The sequence below is a fragment of the Clavelina lepadiformis genome, chromosome 8, assembly GCF_947623445.1.
Source record: "Clavelina lepadiformis chromosome 8, kaClaLepa1.1, whole genome shotgun sequence".
Lineage (NCBI taxonomy): Eukaryota > Metazoa > Chordata > Ascidiacea > Aplousobranchia > Clavelinidae > Clavelina > Clavelina lepadiformis.
This window is the reverse complement of record NC_135247.1, coordinates 1,002,481-1,013,818: the sequence shown is the minus strand read 5'-3', so window position 1 is coordinate 1,013,818 and position 11,338 is coordinate 1,002,481. Positions and strand designations below refer to the sequence as shown.

General features: G+C 39.3%; 1 protein-coding gene across 3 annotated transcripts; it reads left to right on the top strand.

Annotated features, from left to right (window-relative positions):
• The first annotated feature begins 1,619 nt into the window (after positions 1–1,619).
• Positions 1,620–11,193, top strand: LOC143469188 (alpha-catulin-like). 3 transcript variants are annotated; one of them, XM_076966792.1, is made up of 18 exons: positions 1,620–1,822; positions 4,415–4,495; positions 4,679–4,790; positions 5,432–5,547; positions 5,621–5,893; positions 6,099–6,218; positions 6,823–6,912; positions 7,524–7,720; positions 7,810–7,990; positions 8,092–8,208; positions 9,067–9,117; positions 9,191–9,370; positions 9,480–9,581; positions 9,709–9,906; positions 9,989–10,141; positions 10,211–10,357; positions 10,480–10,701; positions 10,802–11,193. In XM_076966792.1, the coding sequence occupies exons 1-18, from the start codon at positions 1,691–1,693 to the stop codon at positions 11,135–11,137; spliced, it is 2,808 nt and encodes a 935-aa protein (XP_076822907.1). In that variant the 5' UTR covers positions 1,620–1,690; the 3' UTR covers positions 11,138–11,193. The 3 variants fall into 3 exon arrangements, with proteins under 3 accessions (XP_076822907.1, XP_076822905.1, XP_076822904.1); XM_076966790.1 differs by having other exon boundaries at positions 9,986–10,141; positions 10,211–10,354; XM_076966789.1 differs by having other exon boundaries at positions 9,986–10,141.
• Positions 11,194–11,338: the final 145 nt, after the last annotated feature.

Here is an 11,338-nt window from a genome sequence, read left to right as displayed (position 1 = left end):
CTTGAGAGCTGACCAAAATCGGGCGACGCCAGGCCGAAGGTTATTAGAAGCTATAATTAGATTTTTCTTGAAAGCGATATTTCGAATTTGCTAACGTAAGGGTAGGTTTGCCGATTGTAAACTTTTTTCGGAACATCTTTCGAATTTGATATTGTTGTCCTCTGCTAACCTTTCTGAGACGATCAAATGTCCCGTAATCGAAGTTAGAGAAAGAAGTGACGTGGTGTGACAGTTAGGGCGACAGAGAGTTTTTTGGGGCCTACAGAGGTTAGAATTTTTTGAGAGGGGCCGACTAGAAGCATGAATTCTATTTACAGTTGTTACAACAAAAATAAAAAAGTTTCTAGCGCATTTAAGAGACAGGAAATATTGAGAAAGAGATGATCCATTAAAATTACTAACATTATAATTATCTAACATTTTTACTATACCACGCTCTCATGTGCAAACATAGCTTCTTCTAACTATAGCTTTCATTCATGTTTATAAGTTATAGCGTTATGAAAATAAATCGACACGGGTGGGCGTTAAAGAGCTATGGATTCCTGAAGGTACATGAGCGAGCTTGAAGAGAGAAATCGTCCGTTTGCTCTTGTCGTGGTCGTTTAAGAAAAAAGGAAACAGCAGCAAGTGAAATAGTCTAAGAATCAGTCCAATCTCTTGACACAAACGGATGGTGTTTGTCGAGCAGAATAAAAACAAAAAGACTGATGCGGTAACTTTATAGACAGGGACAGCTACGAGAGAGTTAGCCTGAAATACTTTCGCGTGCAACCTACAGGAGACATTAACAGAAATAAAGATCATTGTTTACTTAAATTACGAAACGGATAGAACGAAGGATAGAACGAAAGATAGAACGATAGAAACGATAGAACGAAACCTTTACATAGACAGTTATTACTATCCAACGAAAACGGAGCCAAAACAAGAAACAAACCGCCTAAAAGTTTATAACCTGGTTAATGTTTTCAAAAACATGCGATTTGTTTAATAGCTTACTAAAAGGCTAAATTATGTAATTTTAGTTGCCGTTAGCTTGATAAAAATCAGCGCATGCCAACCTGAAAATAAGCACTATCGATCGCCATCTAACTTATAGTAATCGATTAATTTGACAATCGACCCCTCTATTACCCCATATAAGATTATTTGATCAAACATGCATTTGCACTCTAATATTGACCAGACTGTTTCCTGAAATCCAGTTCGTTGATAAGTTTTGGTCCAGCGACTACAGATCTACGCCGCAAAATCCTAAAACGTTTCCAAGTACCGTATAATTGATAAGGTTGTAGTAACAGCAAGTTTAGACTGTGTTAGCTGAAGAAAATCAGCCTTAGAACCAGCGATCTTTTTACGAAATCTGTTCTCCATTTCTTAAGCTTTTTGACATTCACATGACAACTGTAGTCTACAGTATTGTAGAACATTCTTAAAACAAGTTGGGACAAAAACAGCACAAATATTTTTATGGAAGTACTTACCGTAAACTTTGTAACGTTAGTCAATGTAGAAAATAACGTAGCTGACTAAATTTTAAAGCACAATTCTTATTGAAATATTTAAAATGAAAGCAGCAAATTCATCTTATATACCTTGGCAAACGGCTACAGGACAGGTGCACTTAATGCGTGCAAATAGAACTGGTCTGATATATTCAGCGGTCTGATCGATTTTCGCTGTAAGCATGTGGCAAGAGACAAACATTGGAACTTCAGAGATGTCAAACAAAGACAATATTCGCGATGAAATAAACAAATGCATCGAATCGATTCCAACCAAGCCAATAGAAAATACCGTTCGACCAATCCTGCATCAGGTGATGTATTTCAACGAATGCTGTGCATGGGTTATTGTCATAAAAATAGTTCACGTGTGACATAGAGCTTGTTGTTTTTCTTAGAAGTGTTCTATGATATAGTTAGAAAGAACATTAGGTATCGTGATTTGCTTTTAGAATTACGTCTCGTTAATAAGGTTGCATTTCAAAACCAACATATTGTGTCCTTTAATTCGTATGATTGACGTTTCTAACGACATGTTTTTTGCGAAATCGGCAAGAACCGAAGGTCAAATGTAATTTTCTGCTCAAATATCATGCCAATAACCCGGCTCGTATAACATGCGTTGGCTTTGGTAGCTTTGTACTGATAAGGCCGAGATGTAAAGACTTTCTAAGGAGATATTTTATATTAATGGACATGTGATGCAGTTTGTTGTCAGTTTTGACATTTAGAAGACGTCACTTCTGAGGTAATGTGGTCGTTAACAAACAACGATGTTGACACATTACGCTGTTGATTCATATACTTCAGGGATTTGCTTAATATCGGAAAGTTACAACTTTATTACTTTGTGACTTTGTTTTCAAAGATTTCGTTGTAGCCAGTTGCAGCAACTTTATGACGTAAGCGTCGTAACATCTTGTGATAGGTCACAACGGGACAGCCCCGGATATAGGAGTTTATTATCTGTTTTTATTTCAACGCAAATTAGATTCCAGCGGGACAAATTTAAATGGCGTTTTCGGAAGCAGTAAATCGATATTTCGAATTTGCTTCGAAACGGCCTTCTCCTCTATTACGTCATAAACTCACAACGAAAATCGTCAAGAATCTTTCGCTTAAAGTTTTTCCAATTCACCTCACGGTAGTAAACGTTCATTCGCGTCGATTTAAAGGTAACAGCTGGTCGCAATAAAACAGAGAGATGTCTCGACCTGGCAGGTTTAATTCAGTCAAAGAGTGACAAAGGTCACGTGACCTGACGATTCAAAACCACTCCTAATGGAAATCACATGTCCGTTTTTTTCACATGACCCGGCAATCATGTTTGTGACGATGCAGCGGGATTATTACATCACAAAGCAGAAATCCTAATAGCGCACAACATGCGTTTGAACGATTTTCTTGATATGCATAAATAATGAAAACTAGAATGAGAGTTATGAGCTACCGGTACAAGCATTAATTGACCTTCTAAGCATACGGGGTCGTGTTATTACTGTTCATTAGTTCTGTTTGTAGCCTATACTATATGCTTGAAAATGTCGGGTTTGCTGCATATGAAAAATATCAATTAATTCTTAATCGGATAAAAGTTGAGTGTATATGTTGTCGTTATTTAAATTCAAATTGGATTAAGTGTTATAAGTAACATAATAAGCTTAAATTAAATAGGTTGTGAGAGAAACAATTATGGGATACTTTACGTACGCTCTCACTTACGTACGCCTAACTGAAATAAGAAGAAGCAATTTATTCAAGTGTATGATGCAAATACAACAGATGAATAGGCCAAGCAAGATCGGACGTAGTTAAACTTACGACTCCTAGAGAATAATCGTGTGACTCGTGTCGTCACAATTAAAACTTGAAAGACCATTTTTAATTGTAAATATCTTCGAAGCGCATTTAAAAAGCAATCTACTGAAAATCGATAAAAGTAATTCGAACTGGATAGAGACAATTATTGTCAGGTGAAAGTTACTTGTAATTACGATATTTCAAAAATGTCATCGGTTGAATTTTGTTATTTGAATTTGAATTTTGAATTTTGGAATAAAATCAGGGAAATATTTTGCTTATATGAAAATAATGGAGAATGGAAAGTATTTAATGAATCAATTAATTCTCGTTTATCACAGCGAACAAACAGCGGCTACAGCAGTTATACGATTATAACTGTCTTTTTGTTTTACTGTTGTGTACTTTTGAGTCAAACTTTATAAACGTTGGAACGAAAGGGTTCTGTTAATTTTTTTGCAGCTTAGAATAATCAACGTTCGCGCTTCTTCCAAATCACTTTACAGAATTTTCTTTCAGCGGAAATCCACAAAATCTTGGTCGCCTTTTTGTCAGAATCTCTTCTATTTCTTGTCCCGCGCTCGATTTTAACTCGTTTGTTTGCAAAAGTCGATTTTTATTGACGCAATAATCCCAATTCGAGCATCAAAGTATAAATGGTTTGTCAATGGCCAGGAAGCCGAAAAATTTGTGACCTAACATTTGTGTCTGTCACGTCACAAACCATCCAAATTTTGTTCTGCTCTCCATAAATCAATATTTTCGATGAAAGTAAAATCAAAATTTTTCCATAATTTTAAGTCGAGCCGACAAAGCGCAATGACAAACGTAAAGCTGGAAATTGTGAAATCAATATTTTCGAACTTGGCGCTTTCGTAAGTGGCGACAACACAACCACCACAATATATTTGTTGTAAATCTGTCCATTTTCTGTGCTCTTTCACATAAATAATAGATAGGTTTTATTTTTGGAGCAGCGTTGGTCCATAACATTTGAACTTGTTTGAAGAATGCAAAATAAAATAAAAACTAACTCGAAAAAATCTCTGAAAACTTGATTATGCAAAATAATTCTACAAAAATAATGCTTCATTTGTTATTTGTAGATAATAGCTTTATTACGTCAAAGAGGATGCATTGACACAAATCTTCCAATCAAGCCAGTCTCGATCGACCAAACAATTCATGTGAGTTTGAATAACAGCTACTGAAAATATTATAAAAAATTCTGTGAACATTGTTACGTTGACGTTCGTAACAAACAAATCCTTCAAGTGTATATAAATCTCCTTCGCGTGTGCCAGAGTTTTGTTCTTAAAACGTCATCATTTTTCTTTTAATTTGTGGATTGTGATCTTTTTGACTGACAGGTGGTGTCAAAAACGGTTACTGAAGTCATTCAGAGTGGGAGGAAGGCGGCCAACTCTGCCCAAAACTTGAAGCAGGAATTAGAGCACGCCTGTGACGTCGTTCAGTCGTCAGGTGCCGCAGTTTTATATCAAACTTTTCAATTTCATAATACAATTTCATTTCCAACCAAATATTGCAACAAAATTGCTTCACTAAACCTGCATTTTTTTTGTTTAATATTTTTTTATTCGTTCTACCGTCAGGACAATATATTTGATGTCATTTGAAGCCGCAGTTGTCGGGAGCATAGATCGCATGAGTTGTCAAGTAAAATTTTGCCGAAATGATTCCCAATAATGCTTCAAATACTGCTTAAATCAGCAACCGACAAAACCATTAAAAATTAACGCGTAAGATAATTTTTCCGTGTATCATGCAGTCCAATCCAAGCAACGGCTCTTATCCATGCGCACTTAACTCCTGGTAAATATTTACATCGACCACCGGGACATGTCCCCTCCCGACACCGTAAAATTCTGGTTTCGTTCCCAGGAGTCGAACAGGAGTTGATTCCCGCGTATGCTCGTGTGTTGTCCTAGCGAAGTGTCATGAATATTTTATAAGAGAGTCGTATTTCTACACATTTGATATATGGGCTCTCATAATGAGACAATTTACTTCAAGTCTTCTTGGAAATTATGGTTTTAAGTGATCACTGGTTAGCCTGTAATATCGAAATAACGCAGAAACGTGCAATTCTTTGTTTGTGGCAGGGGATACTTTGTGCCGTTTCTTGACTCAGAAGCCACGCCAGGGTCTCAGCCCAAGCAGCAGCCAGACCGGCACCGACAGCGGAGTGGAAGATATTGATGACGAATACGGAAGTGAGGTAATAAAGCGACATTGTTGAGTAATAATCAATCAACTGGGCAGAAATCTTACATTATTTAATTTTTAATAAGATTCTGCGCTATCTTTGCAAGGATGGGGAACGAAACAGTGTAAGAAACTGGATTTTGAACGAATCTAAAACGTCATCAAGACGTCACAACGCCGATTCTTTACTGAGATCGTTGAGTCGCGACGACGCGTCATCAACTAGGTCATTCTCCGACGACGATATAAAGAAGTCGGAACTCTCTTCCGTCTGCTTGAGTTTGATGACGTCACTAGTAGACGTGCTCATACTTGCAGACCAGAGTGCGGTCCAAGATGTCGTCACTTCCGTTAAAAAGGTGACAAAATATCGTGACTTCCGTTAAAAAGATATAGAAATGTTGGAAAGAAGCATTTTCCTGCATTGCACCGAGGCCAAGAGAGAATGAATTAGGGTCTTGGCTGCAGCATGAGATTTTCGTTCTCAGTCTCTCATAACTTGTTTCAAACTGCTGCTATATTTGCGTGAAAGTTCAACAAATTTACTTTCAAATTCTTCCCCAGGTGGCCAATAGCTTGGAACAGATTGAACAGAGTCGCGACTTTCACGATTTTATGGCGGAATTTCGCGAATTCGGGAACCGGCTTGTCACGCTGGCTCATGAGACGGGAAGCCGACAGAAGGCAAGTTCGTGTTAGCGGCCACAGATGGCGTGCGTAATCGATTTTCTAATAAGGAACTTGTCCGGCGAAGATTGGCCGTAATGCGTATAATTCGACCGACAGGAAACGAATGAACTTTTTACGAGATTCAAGAGTTAGCTGCTGCTTTATAGACCACCTCCTGCGAGCGAATTAAGGTCACTGCGATGTATCAGGGAGGAAAAGGATCTTTCTCTATCGTTGTGTCGTTTCTAACTATATACGGAAGCAGACACATCTGCTATTAATGGAGAATTTTGGTCCAACGCGATAATTGCTTCACTTCTCCCGTTTTAGACCTGTTTATCTCACCAACTCGCATTGTTTCGTCGTGTTTATTAGAGGGCTCGCATCCATAATAGCGAGACCTTTTTAAAATTTCATGGCCAAGGTGATTTTTTCCACCACATACTTCGCCTGTGATAGTTCAATGAACTTTAGTCGTTCGCCATCTGCGTTAGAGTCAATGCAAGCAAATTTTTAGATCATATGATTGACAAATTTGCCCGATCATACCTTTCCCGAGTTGGTATACAATCAAAACTTTTAGATATGTCTGTGTTGTAATGGCGCCAATTATTTTCAGGAACTTCGTCGCGACACTGACAGAGTCCACATGGAAGGTTCGAGATCGGTTTTAGAGAAAGGAACTTCTTTGCTTCTTTCAACGTCCAAGGTATAGTTTTTCGTGCTAAACGTCTAAGCCATAGCGGGCCGTATTTTGCATGACACCTTTCCACTTAATCTCGTCCCTGCTATTGATTTTCGAGATGTCCATAATACAGGAACGAATGACGTAATATAAGCAGGCGTGCATGGACCTAATATGACTGAAGACTAAGTTCTTTATTGCAGTTTTCGCGTTTTACTCCCGTATCTTGTACTCGCGCGTCACCTCGATTTTGTATTGGTACTATTTTGTGATAAAGTAGTGACGTCAATGCTTGTGTTACATCACAAAGTCAATCCCAGTTGGTTTTTTCTTTTTGCTTTTAACTAGGACATTGTTAAACAACAAAACGCGGGACTACAGTGAAATACGGGTTTAGGCATATTATAGTAGCGCACGCCACAAATCATCAACCGTTTTAAACATAACATTGGACCAAGATATTTTTTGTACAAAATATATTTTTAAATTTTTTTGTTGGTTTATTTATTGTATCACATTTAAACTTCTTATCTCAAAATCTTCCCAACAAACAGTTTAAAAATTTTGAGGTGATGGGTTTAAACTTGGAAGTCAGCCACTTTTGATTACGAAATCGTTGTATTATGATGTCATAGATATGCTTCAGACACCCAAACTCATGCCTGGCTCGGCAGTGTCGAAATCAATGCTTGGAACGAATGAAAACTGCCCTCGTGCGGATAGAAAATATAGTCTTATTGCCCGTCAGGGACCGTCAAGAAGAAGTCACGCCATCGTCCACAAAGAGGAAACTTTTGAAGATGAACAACTCGTTGACAAAGCAAATAGCAAAGTGATCTGTGGTTTTTAGAATTTTGCGAGAAAGTTTTGAAAATAAATTATATTTATCTAATATTTCCCAACTTTATATTTCTGTTGTAGATGCAGCATTGAAAAAAAGACTAGTTTTGTCGAAATGAATTCGGGAACTGCTTTTCAACTAATGACACAATTACAAGCTGAGATCAACCGAACGTCAGATGAAAGAATGACCGACGATTATGACCTCACACAGAGAAATGCGCCCTCGAAGTTTGTGCAAATCGAAAATCTTGTCCGAAAGGTTGGATTTGACAAATCACACAGATTTGACTTACGGTTGTCGGTCAGTAGAAAGCTTCAGAAAAAGCGAGAGAGATGATGCAAAAATTAATTTTTTGACAGTTGTTGGAAATTGCTGACGACTTTACAGACTGCGCTTACACAAGACACGAGCAAAGATTGCAAATCCTTGAAGCATCTACCTCCATCAAATCAGCTTTGAACAACTGGATCAAAGAGGTGGTGAACTTTATTGGAGTTACTTTAAGTCTCAGAGTACTCTTACTCTCTTTATAAAAAGTTTTGGGTTGAAGCTTGTGGTAACATGGCTTTTAGCGGTCTATAAGTTTCGGTGTCGTATCAAATAGTGACCCGCTGCCAAATATTTACCGCCCCCCCCTCCCCCGCTTTGTGACGTAATAATTTTATTCATTCAATACGCAATAAGCTCTATACACGAGTAACCTACAGAACTAACAGTTACAAGTAAGCCAATACCTGTGGCCTATAAAGTTTATAGGTATGTTTATACAGGTATGTGGGTATACTGGCAAACAAATTACCGTATAAACGGTAATTTGTTTGCCAGTATACACACATTCGCAAAAGTTACAGTGTCACATTATTCCGCCACTGAATAATTGCACGTTTTCTACTGAGTCAAATCCTTTATCAGACAATGACTTTATTACGTCATAGAGGGGATAATTATTTTGCACTACACCGGCACAAACTCCGTAGCATGAATTTCGGGCATAGTTTTTTTTTAAATTATCCAGACTTGATTTAATTTTAAAACTGAAATTTACCGAGGAAAGGATGAAAAAGCGGTTTTAAGTCAAGAAAACAACAAAATCAGAAGTTTCCAGAAAAGTGAAATGGTGAAAAAAATTTATACACAACGTGTTTAAACTCAACGCAACAAACCCACAAACGCATACGTCACAAACGAGAAAAGCTTCTCAATTCAGAGCTGACCCAATGAAACGGTTTCCAAGCTTTCCGAAATGAGGTCTCTGTAGTTTGCTATAAAGAGTTTCTGTATAAAAAAGTGGTTGTGTTCCTATTGTCTGATGCTGTTTATGTTTCGCTGTGCAGCGCGAAGAAAAAGCCGCGTTCCAAGACGCTTTGCAAGATTTCACAAATTCGGTGAGTTTATTCCGTATTCGATCTATGACCGTTAGCACTGACCACTTAGTTATTTTGTCTGTATCATTTTTAGTTGCAAATTGCCGCTCTTGTTCAACTAAACGAAGTCAACAACAAACTTAAAGTGAGAGGCACGCCAAATTGCGACGTCATAAACGCAATTGACCAGCTAATCAGTCACGTTCAAATTCCCGGAAGTAGAAAGAAAGGGTCAAGGCAGTATTTCGAAAAATTCCGAGAATTTACGAACGAGGTAATCACAACTTTCAAACTGATGGGACCTAATCAAAAGCAAGCATGGTCTATGACGTTTGCGAGCCCTTTATTGGGTAATAACCAGAGGTGGCATCGTGTATTGGCAGGTGTTCGAAGCTTTCTCCTTGGCCAGGCAGTGTTTGTCCAATCCTGCTGGATTAGTGGCAGCTGCTCACGTGATTGATTCGATCAACTACCTCAATCAACAAGTGAGTGACGTAACAATAAACCTGAACCTCGCCTGACCTCAAACCACCAACAAAAATCAGTAATTGCGAGAAACGCGTCCACCTTATGTCGCTTTCAAGCTAAGCGGTGACTTCTCATTTTTCCCAGATAACAACTTCCTACCACATTGTCCAGTCGTTGCCAGATAGCACGCCAGCAGTGGAACAGCTCTTGGACATCATCCAGCGGTATAAATCCACGATTGCGAGCGAAACTGTTTCAATCGCTTCTTCGATAACAAAACATAACGGCGAAGAAATTGTATCTTGTTCAGAAGGAAGCTCTAAAATTGAAGAATCAACAAAGGTATTTGTGACGAAACAATCACGTTGTCTGCTGCACGCAATCGTTGTCACTTTTTTCACTACAGCAAAACATCTTACAGCAGATTATTTCAAGCAACACCAACGACCAGGCAGACGCCGTAAAACTGGGCCTGGATATAAAACTCTTGTCTACTCAGTGCAGAGTCGAACATAGTCACTGGACGAGTCTACCAAAAATCGAGCAGACGACGAGTCTACTGCGACTCGTGCGGAAGGTAAGAGGCGATTGGCCGTGCTCGTCCAAACATCACCCGCGCAAGCTCGTTTCAATCGTTTAACCTTAGATTTCAGCCTCTGCATGGAGCGTCTACCATTTCACAAGAGGGGATCCCCCGCTGCATACAACTGCGGATCTTTTCCACTGTGCTTCCGAGCTGATTGCTGACGCCGAAGAATTCAGCCGTTCGTCTCGGCGCTATCTAGAAGAGGTGGTACGAGAGATCTGGTGGATCATTAACACGACTGACCGCGAATTTCTAACTATTTGAACGATGATAGTTAAAAGTTATGATATACGTTTAAGTCAAAAGTTGTGCGTCCTGTTTCTCCACAGAAGGAGGCCGCTGTCCGTGTACCGGCTTTATACACGGACGCGATATCCACGGCCCTGCTCATACCGGTCACGTGCCACCGATCGCAGGCCTTGATTTCGCGAATGAACGCGACCAACAAAGCCGCCATTTTTAGCAAGGTGATCGGCACACTGCAAAATGTGAAGAAGGTTCTAGAACTGGTTACGAAGCTGGCGATGTCTTCGCATTCCGTCGCATTGAAGGTAAGTTCAGCTTTACACAAGGAATTTATCTGTGTTGGTTGTTCGAGTGCATTAGCGTTATTTTCGTGGCATATTCTTAGACAAGCCTATGTCTTCCCAGCTTACCTTTTTGCCATCTCTTTCTGAACATCGAGCCAAGTCTCTAGTGACGCCACGTCGTACGCTATCTAGAAGTGGATCAGCCACGCCACGAAGTCGAACACGGAGCCAAAGTCGAGGGCGGCCAGTTCAATGCCAGTGTCGTATGGTGAAGTTAAACCAAAAGTGCACACGACCGAGCGAGCAGAAATGCGAACGCACGACCAAAAATGCGAACAAAAGCACCGGGCAGGGTTCATCTAGAAGTGCGAGGCTTCTATCGCGGTCTCAATCTCTTTCACACTCACAAAAGATGAGCAAGTTCCTCACCTGCGTCAAACTTTCCGCCGACGATTAAGCGCTTTTCGCCAAACTACCTTTTTCTGTTGTTTTGAAATAAAGTTATAGCAAATCTTTAAGTTATAACTATAAAACCGGTGTCGAATGAAGGTGACTTTATAAGTTTCCAGCAGAAATTAATGAATTAGATTTGATGATTATGCGGCCGATCAGGTTTTCAATGCACAGATGATGGGGCTTCATCTGACCTGTAGCAAAG